Here is a 24,174-nt window from a genome sequence, read left to right as displayed (position 1 = left end):
GTGTTGGATGGGAGACAATTTGTAGGATACCCCAACACGTTTTACAACCTTCACCTAATGCCACTTGTTGGAAAAGCACAAAAGATGAAAGATTGAGCTAACTTGTGATCCTGGTTTTAGAAACCAACCAGGTTGCTGTTTGTTTCGAACTACTGCTTCTGATGGGAGACCAAACAGTTGGAGAGAGACTCCGGAAGCCCTGGTCTTAGGAACGGGTGTCTCTGCTGGACTTGGATTTCCTGGTGAACCAAATCCAGGAAAGCATGGAACAACGATGCCGACCTTGTTATGAGTAACTTTATGAACAAATGTGGTCATTAAGTAGGGAAACAAAATTTGTTTGAATCCTAAAACAGCGATGATGTTGTGAGAAGGGTTTCTACTGAACCATGAAGGGGTTGATTTCAAACTGATCATGAAGCGATCTTGGTTGCTAGGTATTGAGAATGACGAGGCCATAGTGAGAACTGGCTATGAGAAGGAGGATTTGAAAATTTGAAAGAAGCAAATCTTCATTTCATGACTCAGTGTATGTGTTTTTTTTTTCTTGATAGATTTAGCGGATCCGGCCCTTCTATTTATAGTGAAGAGATGAAGAATGGTAGCTGGGTGGTTAAGAATGGCGGACGAGACTTTTTGGTGAGAACGGTGGATGGGAACGGTAGGCGCCGAATGGGAATGTTAGGTTAGAGACTGGTAGGCACCGACGGAAATAATTGGCTGAAGTAGTGACCCAATGTAATTTCAATTTTGAGACATACTTGTGAGAGTTCGTCTGTTTTTGAAAGGGAAGCCTTGATCAAGTCTGGAGGATAATTTTGAGGGAATCCAGACTAAATGGATGGATCTCAAATTACGATATTGAGAGCTTAAATTTTGGACACCGCTAGTACTTTGGAGAAGCGGGTGTAGTTTCTAAGTCCAAAACAAATACCTAGATTTCAAAATCAAAATCTTTGCGAAAACCTGATAGGACAAGTTTTGCTTGAACATCTTGATCTTCGGTCAAAGTTTATATCAAAGCCAATAGTTGTAGAATCACACTATTTTGAGCAATTTTAGATTCTCAAATGAATAAATAGACCTCAAAATTAGAAAGTACGCGAAAAATTGAGCAAGACAGGTCAATGTTAAAAATTTTGACTTTTGGTCAAAATTTGTGCAAAAGTCAATTTTTTAGAAATCGGACTGTTGTGCAATTTTCGAGCTTCGGTTGAAGAAACAGACCCCAAAATTAGAAAGTACGCGAAAAATTGAGTGGGATAAGTCCGTTTTGAAAATTTTGACTTTTTGGTCAAAGTAAAAGTTAAAGTCTTTATTTTTTTTTTTTTTTTTCAGGCGGTTCGGATCCAGGTCGGGTTTTCAGGTCGAACCGGGTCTAAGCGGGTCGAACCAGGCCGAGGAGGATGACGTCATCCGTGACGTCGTCGACCTGGAGCGTGTGGAGCGTGCGACGCGTGTGGGAAGATGATCCAGCGCGTGGAAGAAGATGGTGGCGCGTGGGAGCGCGTGTTCAGTCGTCGGAGCTTCTGGCGGCGCGTGGCTCATCGTTTGGGCTTGAAATTTTCACATCTTGTAGTTATAAGGCCGTAGAAGACTGCTATATGGTCGGTTTTGTGAAATTGTGCACAGATTTGCACAGTTTTGATGGACTAAACCGATGGTCATCGCGAGCTTGTGGCAGCGCGTGGTTGATCGTTTGGACCTAAAAATTTCAGGTTTTGTAGATCGAAGGCCAATAGCTCTAATGGTGGTATCAGTTTTGTAAAATTGTTCTCAGATTTGCGCAGATTTGAATAAGAAACCCGCGGGTCACTGAGAATTTGTGGCCATGTGTGGCGGCGCGTGGCCGGGTATCTGGGCCTGAAATTTTCAGGTTTGGTGGATCGAAGGCTGTAGAAGACTCCTGTGAGGTCGGTTTTGTGAAATAAGGTCTGGATTTTCACAAATTCGGATGAGAAAGTCGTGGGTCTTTGTTGGACTTATGGCCTTTTGGTCTAATTTTGTGGTGGCCGCCCTGACAGGATGTAAAAATTTAGACTTGCCATGTGACTTGCCATGAATTCAGACTTGCATTATCTTCTGTCTCTATGGCTGAAGATGCTCTTTCATTTCAAAATTCAGCGCAGACTTCTCTGATTTTAAGTGCATTTGAGTTTGCAAAATCTGACTTTGAGTTCCAATTGTTTTCACATTTCTGAAATGTGAATGTAAGTTTTTTTTTTCATTGGTCGGTTGGTAGAACTATTTGCTGACTTTCTTCATTTTTTTTTTTTTTTTTTTTATGTCTGCTAGTTTAGCAGAGTTTCTCTATATAAGATGTGAGATTGGCTTCGTTCATTTGGGCATTCTTAGCCTTCAGTCTTCTTCTCCAGCTTTTAATATTTTCTTTTTCTTTTTCTTTTGTCCTTTGTTTAGACATGCAATGAGATTTTCTTCTGATATTTTTTTGTTGTTGTTGCTTGTTTTTGTTTTGCAGCTCAGTTTCCTTGATCTTTGGGTTTTGACATCAAACTTCACGCTGACGTTCTCATAGAAGTGTTTGCCTTCATTTGGTGACTTTGTATTTCATTGATAGCAACGTTGTAAGAACGTATGCCTTCATGTTGTTACATTCTTTTCTTGCATCAACAATCTTTTAGTGATATTCGTCTTTGCAACGACGTTTCCATAAGGATATTCAGCTAGGCAATAATGCTATCGTCAGTACTCATCTTTGAAGTCGTACTAGCTTTGGTGTTGGCAATTTAAGCTGAATCAACACTTGTCTTTGCAACGCAGCCATATTAAGAATCTTTGCAATGTAGCCACATCAAAAGTCTTTACCATGAAGCCATGCCAGCATTCGTCCTTGTATTAAAGCTGCATCCATATTTTTCTTTGTATCGAAATCGCGTCACCACTTATCTTTGCCATGAAGTTACGCCGACACTTCATTCGCATCGAAGTTGGGCCAACATTCATCTTTGCCATGAAGCTACATCAACACTCCATTTGCACAGAAGCCATGCCAACATTTATCTTTGCCATGAAGCTACGTCAACACTTCATTTGCATCGAAGCTGGGCCAATAGTTCATCTATATTGAAGTCGTGCCGACATCCATCTTTGTCATGCAGTCGTGTCAACACTCCATTTGCACAGAAGCCATGCCAACATTCATCTTTGCCATGAAGCTACGTCAACACTTCATTCGCATCGAAGCTGGGCCAATAATTCATCTATATTGAAGTCGTGCCGACATCCATCTTTGTCATGCAGTCGTGTCAACACTCCATTTGCACAGAAGCCATGCCAACATTCATCTTTGCCATGAAGCTACGTCAACACTTCATTTGCACAGAAGCTATGCTGACATTCATTTTTGCCCTGAAGCTATGTCAACACTTCATTCGCATCGAAGTTGCACTAATATTGGCTTTTATAATGAAGCTTGAAGTTTCAGGATGCTCCCATCAAGACTTTGAGGATGCAAAGTGATAGGGTGCTGATTTAGCCGATCTCCAAGTCGTCCATAACCCGGCTACCATCGTAAACACCCTCAGGAACTTACCCAGAATTACCTGGTCCTTGTAAGAAGAGTTCTGGACGAGGTAAGCATCACCAGAAGGATACACTCGTCCAGAACGCCAATAACCTCGTCCTGAAGGAATTCGTCGGTTAGACGAAACTGCCCCTGCACATACCAACACACATTCAAGGGGTCCCAGGACGAGGGTACTATACTTCGGCCAGGACGAGGGTACCATACTTAGGAAAATCTCCGAGCATGGCGTGACAATCCCTTATCCCACGCATAACCGCCAGGTATCCGTTGAGCAACAGAAGCATAACTCCCAAATGGTTATGCAAGTTACACTTGATTCCTACCTCTCCTCGAATATAGGAGAAGTTCCAATCTTGATAACCGCCTGTAAGAACACTATAAAAGGGGCTGTCTCAGACAAGGCCAGGGCATGTTCATTTTTCACTCCAAAAAAGTTGGAACTCAGATAACGTAAAGAGAAAAACTAACTTTGCCATCGGAGGATTTTCGGCCGGTAGCCCCGGTCGCCTTTGATTCGTTTTTCTTTCTTTTTCTGGCCGCAGAGAGAGCCAGTGGTCCTTTGAAGTCCGAAGCATCCAATTACTGATTTTCTTCGCATCATCACAAAGAGATGCCAATAAAACCTTGAAGATGTGAGAAGAATGCCGCCATGATTTTGACATTGCACGAACATGCCCTTAGAGGAGAGACGATGCAACATCAACTTCAGATGTTAGAGGAAGGTGACGTTGTCCAGATTTTAGAGACATGATGTGAAACAACACCACTAAGAAGGGAGATGACGTGGTTCAAATTTCAGAGTTGTGAAGTGGCACAACCTAGAAGAGAGACAATATAGCCTAGACTTGAAAGGTACAAAAAAGATGCCCCCAGGAGATAAGTGATGCAAAGTATACTTCAGAGACGTGGGAATATGTCCACCAAAGATGAACAATGCCATGCAGACTCCATTCCTTGCAACAGAGGTTGAAGATTTTATTTTACTCCATAACCGAGAATCAACTTATCATTATTTCAAGGAAAGCTAAGTAACACCAATTCTTTGCAGCTATCACTTTCTACCACAATGATCTTTGAACATCATATAGTGAGCAATTGATTGATCTTAAGCGACGCCTTGCCAATCAAAGGGTTCTTGAAAGCATGTTGATGACCTTTGGACAAACTCTTCAAGCTAGACTGGCAGTCTTTCTTCTTTTTATGTGATTGAACTTAGTGAAAAGTACTAAGCTGCCTACGTACCCTGGAGAGGGATCAAGTCATTACATAGTTCAAAATTTTTTTTTTTTTTTGATGATTTTTTTTTTCATGGTTTTGATGATTTTTTTTTTCATAATTTTGATGATTTTTTTTCTTTGTTTTTCTTTTGTTTTGTTTTGTTTTGTTTTTTTTTTTGTTGTTGTTTCTTTTTACAAAAAGGGAGGGCTCACGTGTGTAATCCTCGCCCTACACCCCACGGCATTTCATGGGTACCAATTGTGCAATAGTGGGTATCACCTCTAATCGAACCCAAGACCTTGGCCTCAAGGGTGACATGGGCATCCAACCACTACGCCACACTCACAAATGGTGACATAGAGTGGGATTAATTTCTCCTTATTTGTGCACTTTCAAAGTTAATGGGAAAACATCATGTACCCTTGTAGTGCTGCAGTGGGTAGTTTAAGCTCTTACCGAGGAGCAATTCTTGATTTTCAAGCATAGAAGCGTTTGAGGAACTTCCCATTGATGGGGCTGATCCTTACACCCTCCTGATCAATCAACTTGTAAGCCTTATTGGTGTTTGCCCCCTGCCTGAGAGTTGGAAGTACATCATAAGCAATGGTCACATGGTTTGACCCGACAACTTCATCAAGGTCTAGATCAATCTTGTTTTCTTTGGCAAGCTTCATGATTTGTTCTTTGAAGACGAAGCATTTTTGAATTGGGTGGCCAATGATGCGATGATATTTGCAGTAGTTAGGGTCATCAACTTTCCCTATGTCTTTTGGTCGCTTGCATTCTAGCAATTCAACCAGCTTTAATTGCAATAGTTGTTCTAAGATGTTTGGCACATCATCATCGGGGAACGGATATGATTTTTGCTCACGTTCCTTAAAGGTCAGACGACGCACTTTGTTCTTTTGCCATCCTTCAAGTTGTTTTTCATTTGCCTTTGCTTCTCTCCTTGGAACCTTAATTATGGTAGTGTTAACAGTTATTAGGTCTTTGAGATTGCCTTTTGTATTCCTGTCATTCATCTTTACTTCCTTTTTGCTTTCCTCAGGTATGGGAGGTTTTGTATTTCCATGGCTAGAGATACTCAATTCCATGTCATGCGCACGAGTTGCCAATTCTTCGAATGTTCGGGGTTTTATCCCTTGCAGGATGTACAGAAGTCCCCAGTGCATGCCTTGGATGCACATTTCTACAGCAGATATTTCAGAAAGTCTATCCTTACAGTCTAGACTCAAAGAACGCCATCGATTGATATAGTCAACAACGGGCTCGTCTTTCCACTGCTTAGTATTGGTAAGCTCCATCATGCTTACCGTACGACGTGTCTTTGTAGAACCGGTTCGAGGAACTCCCTTTCAAGTTGTTCCTAACTATCGATTGACTCGGGTTCTAAGTACGTATACCAATCAAAGGCATTCCCTTTTAGTGAACGAACAAAGCTTGCTTTACAAAGAGGCCCCCTCGAGTCCCCTGCGTTCTCGCAAGTTTCTACAAAGTGAGCAATGTGTTGCTTAGGGTTTCCCTTTCCATCAAATTGCAAAGAACTTGGGGGTTGGTACCCATTTGGCATTCTCATATTGTCAATGCGTTTTGTATAGGGTTTTGAATATATGAGATAATTTGTAGAAGAACCTCCATATTGTGTGCTCGTATGGTATTCGTTATCATGTCCTGAGTTGTTGAATGAGATATTGAGGCCCTAGACGTGGATTGTTCTTGTCGGGGAGTGTTTTCAATTTCTTTCCCTTCATCATCCTTCGCAGATGTGAATTTATGACCATGGCTTGATTCACCAAGATCTTGTACTTCGAGCTTGTTCATTAAAGTTGCAATTTGGAGGTCCTTATCTTCAAGTGCTTTTGTGAGAAGGACGACCCTTTGTTCCATTTCAGCCATCTTTTCTTCCATGGTAGAGGTGTTAGTCATCATGACTGACACAACTTCCATAGATGATGGAGAAGGAAGTGAATTGAAGTGAGCACGTGAAATCTCATCTTCTGGGTTCCCTTTGATGAGAGAGAAATCGTGCGACCAACTTCTTGTGAAGGAAGAAGGGGATTTGCCCCCATACTTGTGGTGTTCCAGGGTGGAGATGTCCTTGTTGATGACCTTGTTTCTTTTAAGAGGGTCTAAGGAGATGATTGTCTGGCCTTTGGCTTCCTTGGTTGATTGAGATTGAAGTTGATTGTGAGCTTTAGGTTGGCTACAATTGATTGCTTCAATGCAACTGTTGGTGGTAGCCGTACCAAGTTTAATTGAAATAGCTATTGTTGAAGCTTGAATGTTCTTGCTAGAGGCCGTTGAAGTTGGTAGCAAGATGATTAAGATTTTTTTTCTTTGAAGGAGAATGAGATGAGAGGCAGAGAAGTCCCACTGGGCGTGCCAGAATTTGTAGACGACTAATTTCTTAGTTCGAAATAAATCAAACAAGTAAAATAGTTTCACAAATGCGAATTTGTATTGATAAATGTGTGGTACAATTCTCTGTAATTACAAAAGAGTGATCCTCTGATTCGATCTCCTTGAAAGATTTATTGATTGGAATTGTGGTAATGTGATTTTGATTTGAACATAAGATATTCTTCAATTTAGCTGAGGAATTACAATGAATCTCTGGCTATGAGCTTGTTAGAAATTCTTTATTCTTCGTGTTCTTCGTGTGTTCTTCGTGTTTGAAGGTTTGTGGTGGAAATTCTTCGGTGCTTTAGAGGCTTGAATCCGTAGAGCTTCACCAATTTGTAGTTTGTTGAGGTTTCCGGAGGTTTTTGAGCTTGATTCCAGTGAACTTTGAGATCTGAACGAGTAGTTTGGATGATTTTGCTTCGAATGTTGTTTGTATTCGAGGTTGAAGTTCTTGAAATTCTTGAAGGCTTTGGGGTTTGATTCCGGCAGAGCTTCTGGGTTTCTGAACTCAAGATATCTTCTTTTTTTCTTGTCTGTCCTTTCCTTTCTGTCCTGGGAAGGCTTCTATTTATAGGAGTTTAGGGGTGGGTGAGCGACACATGGCGGACTCTGATAGGTGACACTTGTCACAGCCTGATTGGTCCGCTTATGTCATCGCTTACACGTGCTGGATTGCTTGTGTCATCGCTTACACGTGCAAGGCTGCTTGTGTCATCGCTGACGCATGCTGATGCAGTTTCATGCCTTTATTTTAATGACACTTGGCAAATTTCTATTGGTTTCTGAATAGTGATGGCAAAACCTAGCAGCAATACGTGACGCTTTGTAATTGGTTGCATTTTGTGGACTTGGTAGTATGATGTGTCAGCTTGTGATAGGTCGGAAATTTTCCCTCTCTACAGATACTACTTGGATTATCCTTTCCATACACTCGTCCACAGAAACCCAATGCCCATGCACCACATTTAGCTGTGAAACATGAATTGTAAATTTCAAGTTTTTATATATATATAAGAGAGTCCTAATAGAAGACTCTTTGTTTTTTCTTCTTAATCCTAAAGTTTTTATTAGTGAGTCTTTTTTTAATTAAATCAAATTAAAAAAATATAAATAAAAAATGCTAATGTGGAAAATTGTGGAGAGGTCAAAGGCTTCGGTTATATATGTATTGATTAGAACAAAGTGACATACATTTTAGCAAGATTAAAAAAAAAAAAATTAACAAGGGCTACGAGGGTGGGAGCAAAGATTATGCGGTAACTTTTTGTTTTGGGTAAATGTGCGTTACAAGAGATTAGATTTGGGCAAGTCTCTTTTTTGATCGTTAAATTTAATGCTTTCTAGGTGTCTTATATTTGTTTAAAAATGAGAGGAATGAGAAAGTTTTTCAATGGAAGGTGAGCTAGACCCTATATTAATACTTTTTTGGTGCAGTTACCAACTAGTAAGTGTGCATTTGGCATCAACTTTAACTTTCTATTGATTGCTTTTTATTGAAAGTGTGTTGTATTATATTTGTATTTTGAAAAAGTGATAAAAAGTAAGATTTTAAAAAGTTGTGCATAAAATTTACAACCTAAAAGCTAACAAATAAGCTAGACACAAATAAACACTATATATGTGTGTGTGTGTGTGTGTGTGTGTGTGCAAGAACAATTTCATCATGTAAGTTTTAATAATAGCATGTTAGAGCATTAACATGAGCTGTGCTATGCCAAATGGTCATTTTAACACACCAAAACTTTATCAATTTTAGAACATCATTTTACAATACACTTTATATCTCATCTTCTATTTTAGCACTTTATATCAAACAATTAACAAAAAAATAAAATAAAATTAAACCAAACCCAACCCAACACATATCCATCACCCCAAATCCTACCACCACCTTCCATGACCCCCAAACCCACCACCATTGCCATTGGAACCCATCGCTAGAGACACTAAAACCATCACAAAGCTCATCCCAAAACCAAAACACAAACACAATAAGAAAAAAAGAATAGAAAAACAAAGAGAAAATAATAGAAATAGACAAAAGAGAGAGAAGAGAGGGGGTTGTGGCCACTAGTGGTGGCTTTGCTAGTGTGCTCCATAGCCATTTCAACCCATTACCTATATCACAAATCCAAAAACACAACACAGCCTACAACCACCAATTTCAACCCCCAAAACAAATCCAACCACAAATAATCCCCCATCTCAACCATAAATACCCACAGCAAACCTCAACAATCCCCACCACTACAAAATACACTAATTTTAACCCAAAAAAACACTGATGATTAGGGTTGTCCACAAGTTGGGTTGGATTAGGTTTAGTCTTGACCTACATCCAACCCATCCTAATCGGGTGGAGCAAATCTCATCCCGCCGTTGATTGGAGTGGTTGATGTTGATTTGATTGAGTGGATTTGACCTTCAATGGGTGGTGATCAATTTGGTTGGATTTGTAGATTTGAAAAACGGCCGAAATCTGGCAAGTTAACGACAGAAATCAATGAAAATCAAGTGATATTTTCGTTGGATCTAGCGAAATCTCCCCAAATTCGGCGAAATTTCACCAAATCCGGTGGAGATCTCTTCGGATCTAGCTGAGATCGAGCCAACTTTACTTTCTCTCTCTCTCCCCTCATAGATCTCTAAGTTCCTCTCTCAAGATTAGATCGCACTCTCTCACATCTCACTCTCTTTGTAATTGGTTTTATATGAACCTTGTCAAGCAAATACCATCCAAACCAAACTTGCTTTCAAACCAACTTTTTAATAAGACCAAGTAATAGCCTCTCTTCGTAATAGATTACGTAAAAACTTTTGTTGAAACCAACACCAAAATTTCTTTCACCCAACATTTGCTTAGTGTAATCTATTTCGTTTGATTAAAAGAAAAATTAATAGCTTTGCAGGTTCGAAGTGTTTACAATTGTGAGTTTCATTTGGTTTGAGATGGGTTAGTTGTTGGGTTTGCAAGGATAAACTCGTTTCCCTGTTCTCTATTGCCTGTTCTTCATCCAAGAAAAAAAAAAGTGTTGAAGAAAAGTTAAAATTAAATTAAAATAATTTTTTTTAATGAGATTTGGTATCTATACTACTATTTAAAGGGCTTCCTCTATTTGGATTCCTCATTTTTTAGTTCAAAAATGCCCCTACACCCCTACGTTTATGTAGACACAAAATTAAAGGACAATTCGGTAAAAATGCAACTCTAACTCTCACTAATACATTACCCAAAATACCATTATCATACCCACCTACAAGTTTTCAACTAATGGGGATAAATATATAAATTAAAAATCCTACACAATAAGACCCACAAACTCACGTACACTGCCAGTTTCTATCTCACTTTCTATCTCTCATTCTTCTTTAGATTGAAGGCATTTAATTTAGCTCTATATCCTCCTTTATTTTTCTTCAGATTGAAGACATTTATTGTTAGAGGCTTTAACAAATTTTTAGGTTCTATCTTTTCACGGTGGCTTATTATTGTGGTTGACTTTGAGATTTTAAATAGGAGGGTTTATGCTTGAACTGGCTGCTTGAAAAAGAATATTGGTAAACTCCTTTTTTGAGTTTTTTTTTTTTTTTGGAATTTACGGTATTTTATTAAGGGGATTAAGCTACTTGGATGAGAATTAAGACTGATTGGTTTTGCATTTATATGTGTAGGTATTGGATAAGATTCGATTCAACAAGACTCTCTTTATTTATGCATGCAGGTACTTATATATTATTCTTCTCTATTTTGGTCCAATAGCTTAATATTTAATGTAATTTTAGATTGCTAACACTTTTTTTTGGTTTTTGGGTTATAGATTTGGTGAACAATTTGGGTACAATTGTGAGGTTTGGGACCAAGGAGTTTATAGAGGCGTTGCAAGCTGGAGCAAATGTGTGCATGATTGGTCAATTTGGTGTTGAGTTTTAAGGGAATTAAGTTGCTTGAAGTGGTAATTTACGCTATTTTTTTTCTAATGTAATTTACGTTACTTTTTTTTAGAGGGTATTATGTAAACAAGTTTTTCCATTAATTTACGCTATTTTTAAAAAAATGTAATTTATGCCACTTTTTTTTAGAGGGTATTATTATATATTTGATGTATCATGTTAATAGTTATCCCATTTAAACCTCAAATGAAGTGGTTGTTATCTAAAAAATTGCTGTAAACAAATTTCTTTTGTAACATAAATTATATTTATCATTTGTATAATTCTATGTGAAATTCAATTTACATTTTCTTTATAATTATTAATTTACTACTCCATAAAAAAATGTTACGTACATTTTCTCAATTTTAAGGATAATTGATATCTTTGAAATTTAAACTCTTTTTAACTTTTGTTATGGATGTGTAGTAAGTGTCTAACCATTATTGATCCTTTTACTGTAAAATAAATACTAGCCTCTGAGCACATGTTCACACATGTGCTTAGAGGCTCTTCTATTTTTTGGATACTGCTTAATTGAGAGCATTTATTATAATTTGAGATTACTACATTTTTCATTCACAAAAAAAACCTAAGGGTGTGATGAAAAATTATTTCACCACACCATTACACCCCTAGGTTTTTTTTATGTGATTGGAAAATGTAGTAATCCCAAATTATAATAAATGCTCTAAATTAACCCTTATCCAAAAATTAGAAGAACCTCTGAGCATGCGTGTGAGCGCGTGCTTATAGGCTAGTTTATTTTAATTTTTTTAGAAGATTTTTCTAGGTTGTTTAATGATATGGCATAAGAAATCAGCGTGGTGTTATTTTATTCATCAACCATAAACATGTGGCAAGCTAATATGTCATTTCACGTGCACATCATCATATTTTTAACAGAAGGGCTAACAATGCAAACAAAATATAACTTTAGAAAGGAAATTTAGGGCCCGTTTGTTTTGTGAGTTCAAACTCACATTTTTACATTTTAAATAACATTACACACCCATTTTCACTCATACATATTTCAAAAAACTACAAAAATCTCTTCTCAAACTACTCTACCAAACACCCCCTTAAATTCTGATACTTTGGAGTGTAAAATTCAAAGACTTTCAGACTTTAAAGGTGTAGTTGCATTTTAGTAATTTTTTTTTAGAGAAATACTATGTTCATAATATTTTCACAACAAATCTTAAATGGTAGATTGTTATTGGTTGTTATGAGTAAGTGTTAAAATAATTTCAATGGTAGGTTTTTATATAGAAATACTATGTTCATAAGTGTTAACTTCAGTTATGAATTTAAATTAAAACCAACAACAGCTTAAATACTTATTGGTTGTAGACGTAGTATTTTTTTTTATATAAAATATTTATTATTATTTTTATTTACTATTGCTATTTTTTTTATACAAGATAGAAGTTTTACTCTACCCTAATTTAAGTGTATGTGTGTAAAGTTTTTTTTTGAAAACTTAAACTCTGACCTTTACCTCCCATACCCTACAAGTACTTATACTTGTGAAATGATCATCGTGCCAAGGGGGTGCGGTAGTTATCTACTACTACTATTTTTTTTTTTTGAGAGGATGCTACTGCTGTTTGATTGTGAAGATTATACAGAAACTTTTAGGGAGTGTTTGGTAACGTTTTCTAATAACATTGTTTGTATTTTTTTTTAAAACAGTCTCTTAGATGGTGTTTGGTTTATATTTTCAAATAATAATTTTCAGTTTTTGAACAACATTACACGTATTTCTATATATTTTTTTACTCATGCATATTTTTACAAATATTTTTAAATAATAATTTTTAGTTTTTAAATACAGTAACAAGAAAAGATGAAAATTCAACCCACAACCAAAGAAAAATTCAAAATTAATACAAAAAAGTTCTCAGCGTCCCGCGCTGAGACCAGCTAGCGTAACAGAGGGTACGGCCTAATCTCCCATAAGCGCTTACCACGTCACAATCCATCTGGATCCCACCTATAATAATATGGCAACGTTGTGTTTTAAAATGTAACATCCTTATTTTGTGTGCCTCCGTCAAGCCAGAGAAGAAAGAGCTGTGTGGTGGTTCTAGGGTTTAACAACAAGAGACAGAGGCCATTTGCGCTCATTCTATGGTTTTACAAACGCCTCTGTTGGACTTGGAGCTCTGATTCTATACCAAAACTATGGCTTTCTGGGGTAAGTTCCCCAAAAAAGAACTCTCTTTTTTAGAAAATCATTTGGTTAATAGTATGGAAAGTTAACTACTTGTCACTTTTTGCAATGCATTCTCAATCCACATGTGTTATAATCGTGTGTGTGTCTATATACATATATATTTTCAGGAGTTGAAGTAAAACCCGGGAATCCTTTCAAACATGAACATGATGACACAAAAGGACGCCTTCACTTATCAATGGTACTGTTTACAAGGCTGAGCTTGCCAATTTCTGTTTAATCCTATGTATTGGTTTTGTATTCTGAATAGATTTTGAGGAAAAAGCTCTGCTTTTGATGTTTTTTGTTGGTATTGGCTGCTTTTTGTAAAGAGTTTGAGTTTTATTTGAACTTGGTTTTGAAAATTTTGTTCATTTTGATTCATAGAAAAGGAATGGGATGTGTTTGGTTTAAATCTTCTGTGCCGTGTGAGCATTGAAGAGATTTTGAGGTTTCCTGAACTGGGTTTTGACTGTTATTGTGAATGATGATGTTTATTTGGGTTTACTCAGGCAACACTGGGGCTTGGTACTGCCGAACAAAGAAGTATACTTCAGTGCAATATAGGAAACAAGAGTCCTGTTTTTCTTTGCACTTTATATCCTGTGAATTCTGAGTCGCTGCAAGTGAATTTGGAATTCGAGGAGGCTGATGATGTCGTTTTCTCAGTGCTTGGTCCTCGGAGTATTTTCCTTTCTGGTTATTATGTGAGCACTAGCCAGCGGTATCCTTTTGTTGGTTAGGACTTTGGAATTGATTATGATAAGACATTATGCTATTTTAAATTTTTTTATTAGTTAAAAAGTCTATGCACTGCACTTAATACCTGTTTGGTCATTGGAGAGAAGTAGGGGGAAAAAAAGGAATTTAAAACAACGGTTTTCTGTTTTATCCCATAATTTGGAGCTATTCATTTAATTATGCTTGGTAAGTTTGGATCAGTTTAGATGAGCTTTCCATCTTTTGGAGATAAAATCAACATAAAACATTAGGCTTGAAATCTGTGATTCAAACCCCACTTCCCTCTTCTCCACTATCTACTTATCTCCAAAAAAAAAAAAAAAAAGTTACGTAAATTCTCACCTTACTAGCAACCAATTTGGTGGTAGAAAGAGTTTATTGACTAATTGCTTGAGAATTTGTTTTAGGGTTTTCCTTTACTTTTCCTTTACTGAAATGGCAAGAGAACCCTGTGGAGAAGATATTGCTGACACGGAAACAGATTTATCCGAGAATAGTGATGAAGACGAGTACGAGAATAGTTTTATTGACGATGATGAGCCAGAAGTCTATCCACCTTCTCCCATTTCCAAGGATGAAAGTACGTTAAAAAAACACTTTTTGAGGTTCATTTTTTTCCTCATGAGTTTTTCTTATACGATGTTGAAATTTAGCCTATAACATTAGTTCTAATTTTTTGTCATTGGTGTAGATCACACCAGATGGAGGGGACTATGTATGTGTCATCTTTGATGTGGTAGTTTCTACATTATCATTTTGATCGAAGTACTCATATCCCAAGTGTGAACAATTATTTGTTCTGCTAATACATGCATTGTGCATTTGTACTGCATGAGAGAATTGGTTCTTTAGTGGACTTGGGTTAGTTCCAATATTGAACTTTTTTCTTTAATGGTAGTTACAAACTTACAATTATCAAACTTGTTTGTGAATGGAATTTGATCATAATCAAAGTTAACAATAAATATGATAATGTGGTTGGACTGGTCATGTTGGTAAGAGCTGCATACTTTGCAACCTTCAGATTATTGAATCACTTCTGATCAATTATTACTAAATCAAATAATACACACACACGCACATATCAACCTAATCTCCTCACATTCCTGGTTGTCTCAAGCATATGCTCTACTTATGTTCTTTAACATCTTCCATATATTTGAATTGAGGGTTATGCTGCTCATTTCCTTGTTCAGCTAACCTCATCATTCTCTTTCTGTTCCTGCTGAATACATGTCTCATGTGTTTCCATTGTCCAATTAAGATATACCCACTCAGTAGTACATGTTTGTAAATATTTATGGAATATATGCTCTGAGTTTTTGCTCTATGTTTTTTGGTGGTGACAGAGGAAATGTTGTATAATGAGAAACCCAAGAATGAGAAGGGCAGTTGTAGATGGCTTAGGAAGAGATACCAAATGAGTGACTCTGATGATGGGGGATGTTCTCAACCAAAAAATATAGTCGATGGTAGTAGTGGTGAGTCAGTATTACAAAGTGAAGATAAGGACAGCTTCCCCATTGTAGTTCTTTACAAGAGCAAAACCACCACAAAGAAAACTATTGGGGAATTAAAAAGCAAAGCTGACGATGGAACAGGTGGAACCGGTGACAAGAAGACAGAAGATGATGTTAGTCATGCCATTGAACCAAAAATAAATGCTGACGATGTGGTTGTAGATGCTCAGCCAAAAATGTGAGTACTGCATGACTGGTTTGGCAATTTATCTTGTTTAGAGTCTACTTGGTTTATAATTTTTTTTGGGTCACACAAAAACAATCAAATGTGTTTTCTGAAATGTTTAATTTTAAGAAAGGTTTCTTTTATTCCTTTACTGCTTATGTCAATGTTAATTGCGTTGAGCAACATTGGGGAAAGTGTTCATTCTGTCTTCCATGCTTGGTGCAGGCAATCTGACCGGCCAATCAATTCAATGCCATCTGCTTCTGAAGTAGGCCCTGAAAATGGTGCAAAGCCAAAGAGGAAAAGAAAAGAGCGGTTTAAGGAGGAGAAACCTCTCAAGGCTGATAATGCTAACTGTAGTAATATTCTTAAAGAGGATAAAACCCCTAAAGATGAGGCAATAATTGATAATATGGGGCAAGATATGCGTATGAAAAATGGACAGGAGTGGGAGGCAGCCAATGACAAGTTAGTGATTTTGTGATCTGTGTTTTGAATTTTTAATATCAGTTAAATTGCATATTTGGTCTTCAGCCCTTGACCTTTGTTTCAAAATCTTTCTGATGCTTTTAAATTGTTTCAAAAAGGTCCTCATCGTTATCTGAGTGATGGAGAATGTTGACATAGCTAATGGAATTTATGAAATAAAGGTCACTTTGAGGATGTGGCATGAGTTCTATTTGCCATGTCAGAATTTTCTATCCATCAGATGATAAAGAAATATTTAAAACAATTTTGAAAGTGTAGTGGCTAACGTAAAACATTTTAGATTATAAGGAAGATTTTGAAACAAAGGTTACAGGTTGATGACCAAATATGCTAGAATTATGTATTCTTATCAGTTTGCAACTGTGCATACATATAAAATTCTTAATCAGAAGGTTTTTACTGACAACTCTGTTTGTCGATCCTTGTGCTTATGTGAATTTACTTGTGCAGGGGAGTTGAACTGCCAGATACTGTTTCACTGCCTTCCACTGAAGTGAGCCCTGAAGATGTTGAAAGGCCAAAGAAGAGAAAGAAAGGACTAACAAAGGAAGGGAAGAATTATGAAGCTGAGCATAAGCATAGCACTGTTGTTGAAAACAATAACACCCAACAAAATGACAAGTGAGTATATCTGTGATTTAAGCATCAAATATATAAAAAGAAGAATATATATAACATACTCATATACATACATTCAAGCATAGAGGCATTAGCCACATCTATGCTATACCCCAAAAGGACTAGTCTAGTTACAATTGAGTCTCCTTGTAAACACAAAGCCTAGATCAACCTAGAACATGCCTGATGTGGAACTCAGTTTTTAACTACACAATACAGTAACTTATTCAATATCAATTTGGGGCATCACAATCTCCTCCACTAAAATCTCTGACGTTCTTGTTGGGGCCCTCGCTGTGAGGTAGTGTCTCCGAGAGATACATGGGGTTACTTGGTTGACACTAATACCAAGGAAAAGCATTAGTCACATCTACACCATACCCCCAAAAGGACTACTTTAGTCACAATTGAGATTTCTTGTAGTTGTTTATAAAACCCAGATCAACCTAGTATATGCCCGATGTGGAACTCACTCAATTCACACTCGCCTAACACACACTCTACTAATTGGGACATCACTTATTCCTCTTATTGGGAGTTTTTACTAAGGCTTTATTTTGTTCATACTTTGTTTTATTTTTACTTGAGTAGGGAAGCTGAACTGCCTGAAAATCTTTTGCTGCCTTCCGCTGAAGTTGGCTCTGAACCTGGTGAAAAACTTAAAAAGAAAAGCAAACAACGGGCAAGGGATGTGAAAGCTTCTAAATCTGACAGTAATCATGAAAATGTTGTCAGAGAGAATGGAGCTCAGCAAAACAAGGCAAAGGCTGAAGACATTGTCCTTGGTCTGCCTATGACATTCAAACAAAATCCAAATCCAGCCAATGACAAGTTAGTATTCTTTTAGATTCAATTCTACAAATAATAGAAACACATAAAAGTTGCATGAACTCCCTGCCCCCCCCCACTCCCTTCCAACCTAGTCCAAATGCAGGAGAGAGAGAGAGAGAGAGTCAAAATCACTAAGGCGCATGCTTAAGTCATTCTCATTTTATTGTTCGCTTGTGAGAAGGATGCAATTATGTAGATAATGCTCTTGGCCATCTAGATCTTCTGAATCCTAAGCTGAGTGCAAGACGAATTGTTCTTTGGGTGACTCTTTCAGTCTTTGTTTGCTGTATGCTTTATGCTTTCTGTTTATATCATTCTTCTATTTGTACAGGAGTCTTGACAGAAATTCTCATGTATTTGCTGATGAAAATCATTCTTCGGGCAAAAATATTAAGAAGAAGAAAAAGAATAAAACCCAGGAGAATGCGAAAGATTTGAACATGAATACATCCCTTCTGTCAGTGGACAAGAAAGCTGATGACAAGTCATCTCAAGTTTGGACCTTGTCTAATGGATTAATCCTTGAGGTGCTAGAAATGGGGAAACCAGACAGCAAAGTAGCTGCGTCAGGGAAAAAGGCAAGTCCCTTCAAATGATATTAATTAAAGGCTTTTTTGTTGCATGCAATCTTTGATCCAAATAATGAAAAGATAGAGTAATTTGATTTATTCTTCTTCTGTGTCATCTGTGGGGTAGCTTACCAAAAATGATATTCTCATCTTGTACATGTTCTACTAGAGCAAACCAAAGACAAGTATGTTAGAAAAATGTTGATATGACTTTTGTTTGGTTCCAGATCAGCGTCAATTACAATGGAAAGTTGAAAAATAATGGAGAATCAGTTGACTCGAATGATGGTGATGCTCCCTTTAAATTTCGCCTAGGTATTACCATAGGAGATAGAATCATGGTTTTGCGAAATAATATTTATTAGTTTTAATTCGATGTTTAATATATATGGCTTCTTGCAGGTGTGGGAAAAGTTATGGAGGGTTGGGACAATGGTATTAATGGTAATGACTGAGATATTTGTCCTGACCGAACTTTTATTGCACTTTAGTTATTGTTTAGAATTCTTTGGCTGACATTTATGCATGATTCTTAGGTATGCGAGTTGGTGAAAAGAGAAGACTTATCATCCCACCATCGTTGGGGTATGTGATTGAATTCTGACTGTATATTGCAGCACTTTTTTTTTTTTTTTTGCTTCTTTCTTTGGGTTCTTGGCCCCTTGCTTGAAGTATCATGTTTGTGTTGCAGATACGGGAGTAAAGGGCATGGTGAAAATATACCACCGGATTCATGGCTGGTGTATGATGTTGAATTGGTTAAAGTACACTGATTGACTTGCTTCAGTGCTTGTGGTGCTGTCCGATCTCTCAGTTTATTTTACTTTGATAATGTCTTTTTTTGTTAAAAGTACAAAAAGATAGGGGTACCTAAACAAATTGCTTGCTGGCGTTTTGTTTTCTGTTCATAGCTTTTTGGGATGAAATTAGCCAGCTGTTGTATCTCCCTTATAGTTGCTCTATCATGACCAATTTTGTACATGGTTATTTAACTTAATGATCTATTGGTAAAAAGTTGCTTGGTCATGGTTTGCAAAAGAAACAAAGGTTTGATATTGGTGCAGCCAAAGTCCAAAAAAAATTATGACAAATATTTCAACTTTCTTATTGCATTTACAAAGTCTCTTAAGACTCATTGATAGCCCAATATGATTGTAAAATATCGAAACAATCTAGCTTATGGAAGGATTTGGGGAAGTGACCTGGCATAATGTCCAAATTTAACTAGATTTGTTGATGTTTTCTTAGAGAATGGAGAAATTTGTTGCAATAGAGGAGGGAGCTCTGTCACGAGACTATGCTTTGATAGCATGTGTTATGTTACTTATGTAACAAGTAGCATATCAAAACATTTGTATCCTTTGCATAGGAAATCAACAAAAGTTGGAAGAGCATATCATAGCATGTGTTGAGTCTGTGGTTAATGTATAATTCATGGCTTGCTTGGAATACCAAAAAAAGGAAAGAAGGCGTAAGTGCACTTTTCGTCCTTACATTTTGGCTCGATTTTTGTTTTGATTTTTACATTTTATTTTTACCACATCTAGTCTCTATTTAGAAAAACCCCATCTGTTTTAGTCCCATACCATCAATATCTTAATGAAAATATCATATGTGACAAATTGCAGATTAAAATATTATTTTTTCCCTCTTATGTGTCACTACTCTTGCCAAATCACATTCTCACCTTAATTTCTTGCATGTGAGCCTCATGTGACACACTCATGTGTGTGTCACTTCCTTTTAATAATAATCCCTAAACCCCAACTTTCACAATCTGAGCTCCTCTGACCTAAATTTGTTGCTCCTCTTCTATCGTACATCTGAGCTCCTTTGCCTTTGCCCTTACCCTAAAATCACATACCATGGAATCAAGCTTTATATCAACTGGTGGAAGCTCAAGGAGAAGAGGTCCAACAAGATGCTTCTATGGCGAGAAACTAGTGGTAGTGGTGTCGTGGATAGCGGACAACCCTAGTAGAAGGTTTTACAATTCTCTAAATGATTGGGTAATGTCTAATATTAAAGAAATTTTAATTTTTTCTAGTATTTTGCTGCAATTTTGGTAAGCATACATATGGGTTCAATCTTTGATTTCAATTTTAGGTTGGACACAAGTGTAGATATTTCGACTGGCGTGATGATGAGTTATGTTGGTGTGATAAAGTGCTTATCCCAGAGTAGAGGCAAAGAATTATCACACTTGAGGCTCAGATTGCAAGCCGCAAGAGGAGAGAGGAGTTTCTGGTAGTAATGTTGGCAGTCTTTGGCGATTTGTGGGATCTGCCTGTGTGATTATGTCTTTGGTTGGTTAGATAGATGGGTGGCCTTCTAGTTATATGAGTCCTAGTTATGGAAGGTTTGTAGTTTGGTTAGATAGGTGGGGTTAGGTTTTGCAGTTTGGTTAGTGAAACTTATTGGTTATTGTTGGGAGTTTTTGTGATATTAAGCTTCAAATCAGCAATTTCCCACTTGATGCTCTACTTGTAATTGGAAATAGTTATCTATGGAACAAAAAAATTTCATTAATTTGGACAGATGCTTGGTGTATTTGATGTTATGATATTTAATTGTCAAGGCAGATGCTTGGTGTATTTAGGCCCTGCTCTTATGTCTAATATATTGATATAATGAAATGGCATGACCTGATATGGTATGCTACTTTTCATACTTCCCAAACTATCACAAAATGGTAACAAGAAAAACTGTCAATTTGCTATTGAAATTCAAATACCTACTTCTCAATATACAAAATGCTATTGAAAAACTGACAATACATAATGCTACTTCTCATATTTCCCAAACTATCACAAAATGGCAACATTGTCAATTTGCTATTTCAATTCAAACATACGTTGCTGCTGCAAATAAAGTTTTGGTGTACCGAAATAATTACTAAAAAGAGGCCATTGTTTAGCCATTAAATTATCACTCCAAACTAAGGCCAATTGTTTAGCTAGTACAAAAAAGAAAGACAAAAAGTCTTGTGAGAGGCCGTGGAATTTGGGCTCTCTCAAAAAGAGATTTGAGTGCTTGTAAGAGCACCTCTCTTTTGGGGTAGTGCTGTGGAGTCATCACTTATTTTTTATACAAAAAATAAGAAATGCAAAATACAAAATACATATTCAAAATACTTCGAATGTCATTGATTGAATATAGAAAAAGAAAAAAACAATTTTGGTAAATTAACCTTACAAGGCTTTGGGTCCTAGTTACAATCTATGCAAAAGAATACAAAATTTTGGTCCTAATTACAATCTACCAAAATTAAAAGACAAAACGCTAATCTATCTATCCAAAAATCCTAAGCTCGGGGGCTAGGTTACGGAATGGGAAGGTGTTAGGCACCCATTTCGCCCAGACAGAGTTTGGTCTTCTAGACTCTAATGACCAATATACCCTTTTTGTATGATGTTGAACACACATGATAGACACTTGACAAAAAAGTAATTTAAATAAAAATTTGCCTTATGAATATGTCCTCTTTTTAAAGAAAATTCAAATCTGTTTTAAGGATAAAAAATAAGACTTGGTTTGTTAAAAAAAGTCAAATTTGTTTTTAGAAACAAGGAAAATAAGATTTTGTTAAAAAAATCAGATCTGTTTTTATAAAAGGGTTAAAAAGAAAATTTTTATCAAGAAAAAATTAAATCTGTTTTTTATACAGTTAAAAAAAAACAACAAGATTTGATTTGTTAGAATCAGATCTGTTTTTGTAAAAGAAAAAAAAAAAGAGATTTTGTTAAAAGAACCAGATCTGTTTTGAAAAGTAAAAAATAATTTTAGGTTTGTAAGAGAAAAATTAGATTTGTTTTTAGAAACAAAAAGTAAAAAAAGACATTTTTGAAAGAGGACTCACATTCGTGAGGTAAATTTATTATGCATGCATCACATATTAACAAAGAAAAGACTTCAACCTAATTTTTAATCCCTTCTTTTAAATTTCAAAATTTGCAATTTTGTAACAAAGAAAACTTTTTCTGAAAAAAAAAAAATTCAGATCTGTATTTAATGAAAATACAGATCACTTTTTGTGTTAAAAAATCAAATTTGTATTTAATGAAAATACTTATCAGTTTTGTGTTAAAAATATTAGATTTGTATTTAATGAAAATACAGATTAGTTTTGAGCTTTGAAAAAAATTAGATCTGAAAATACAGATCAGTTTTTGAATTTTAAAATAATCTTTGATAGTCATTAGCTGATTTTGAAACTTAAGAAAAAGAATTACAATAGACAATCATCTAAGAACATGTTAAAGAAACTTCTAGCAAAGTATTGAAGCATGGTAATTATATATCAAGAACAAGACATAATAAAGCATGCTAAACATATTCATGCATCAAACAATAACAAAAATTAATGGAAGAAGAAACGAAAGAAGAAAAACAAAATACCTCTTGCATGGCCATGGTCTTCTAATGAACGAATATTTTAGAAATCAAAGAAGTTTGTTCACCTCTTTAAAGCCTAAAATACTTTACTTACAAAAAAGAAGTTTCTAAAGCAAAAGCCTCCAGAACATCTTTAATGTAAGGGGAATTGAAAAGTCAGAAGAGAAGAGCCCTTAATTCTGATCAGTTTCCTTTATTTATAGAGGTTGGGATGCTTCAAAAAACCAGCTGAATGAGATTAGATACAAATTGGAATGTGTCCGTATCTCTAAAAAGTCGAAAAAGATAGGCTTTATCTCAATTAGGGAGTCCTCAGGCCAGGCCAAAAATTTGGGCCAATTGGCACTTGAGAAGTGCTGATCCTGCCGAGCCCGCGTTTGAGTTTTGGTCCAATTTAGACTAATTTTTTGAGGATTTTTGACCTGAGAATTGTACCTAGACGCATTTTAATCCTATTCTAAAAATTTACCCCTTTTTTTTGGATATTCAGGTAAAGTGATAATTATAATGTAGATAAATATTCCAAAAAGGCTTGATTATCCACAACTTCTTTGTTATTTGATTATCCACTTTATCCTCATGCAAGCAAGTCAATTTTTAACACTAACTAAAAGCCAATCACAAAATTATTTAATTAATTTTAATTGTCTAACTAATCAGAATTAATTCGTGGTTAGTTCCACCCAAACAAAATGCATGTAGACCATGCAAACTTGATAAAGTGATATTTTTCAATCCGAAGGTCCGATTTCGGACATACCGTTGCGACCATTAGAACCTCAAGATCATTTTTATGATACGAAATGAATAAATTAATGCATGTAATGCAACTCTAAATTTTGCATATATGAATGGTCACTCTAGTCATCTTCCAAGATTAAATTATGGGTGAAAATCGAGTGTCTACAAGTCTTGAACACAACAACAAAATAACAGCATCTAGAGTCAAGAGCCACTATCAGGTTGCTTATCTTCCTAAACCATGCACAGAGGACTGGCTCTTAGCAAACCTCATTACTTCCATGTACCTTGATGCATTACTAGTTGCATTGAGAATCTCAAATGTGACTGCCCTGCTTTTCTTTTGCCTTTTCTGGCTTAGATTAGATGTGGTATCACTTGAGTGTGGAGGTGCACTTTCGAGGTTAGCAGTGTTGGCGGTTGGAGGTGCACTTTTGTTGTTGGCCTACAAATAATCTGAGGTTAGTATAGTTATTATAAAAAAATATGCTACTTCTATTAAAAGGCAAGAGTTTAGACATTTTACTTGCTTAGTCCTCCTATTAGTTTGCTTGGCATTCCCTGGAAGGGAAGAGTTCCCCCTAACTTCTCCTTTGCAGCTTCTTCTATTGTAACCTAGTTTGCCACAATACTTGCACTGCTTAGAGATGCCTACTCCCCTTCGTTTCCTTCCACTTCTTAGCTCATCAGGCTCGTTAGCTCTCTTCTTCTTAGGCCTGCCAGGAGGTTTTCTCTTGATAGGAGGTTGTACAGGTGGAAGGCCACTGTGTCTCCACATATTTTGCCCA

The 24,174-nt window shown here is 36.4% G+C and overlaps 1 protein-coding gene across 4 annotated transcripts; it reads left to right on the top strand.

Moving 5' to 3' along the window:
- The first annotated feature begins 12,993 nt into the window (after nt 1–12,993).
- LOC142606830 (peptidyl-prolyl cis-trans isomerase FKBP43-like) lies at nt 12,994–19,441 on the top strand. Of its 4 annotated transcripts, none has more exons than XM_075778182.1 (13): nt 12,996–13,298; nt 13,445–13,518; nt 13,829–14,040; nt 14,501–14,637; nt 15,407–15,755; nt 15,969–16,211; nt 16,683–16,853; nt 17,442–17,681; nt 18,013–18,259; nt 18,478–18,538; nt 18,653–18,694; nt 18,787–18,835; nt 18,942–19,441. In XM_075778182.1, the coding sequence occupies exons 1-13, from the start codon at nt 13,286–13,288 to the stop codon at nt 19,021–19,023; spliced, it is 1,920 nt and encodes a 639-aa protein (XP_075634297.1). In that variant the 5' UTR covers nt 12,996–13,285; the 3' UTR covers nt 19,024–19,441. The 4 variants fall into 4 exon arrangements, with proteins under 4 accessions (XP_075634298.1, XP_075634297.1, XP_075634296.1 ...); XM_075778181.1 differs by having other exon boundaries at nt 12,998–13,298; nt 18,478–18,565; XM_075778183.1 differs by lacking the exon at nt 17,442–17,681 and having other exon boundaries at nt 12,994–13,298; nt 18,478–18,565.
- The last annotated feature ends 4,733 nt before the right edge of the window (nt 19,442–24,174 follow it).

Source organism: Castanea sativa, chromosome 8 (assembly GCF_040712315.1).
Source record: "Castanea sativa cultivar Marrone di Chiusa Pesio chromosome 8, ASM4071231v1".
Taxonomy (NCBI): Eukaryota; Viridiplantae; Streptophyta; class Magnoliopsida; order Fagales; family Fagaceae; genus Castanea; species Castanea sativa.
This window is presented reverse-complemented; position numbering and strand designations above follow the sequence as displayed.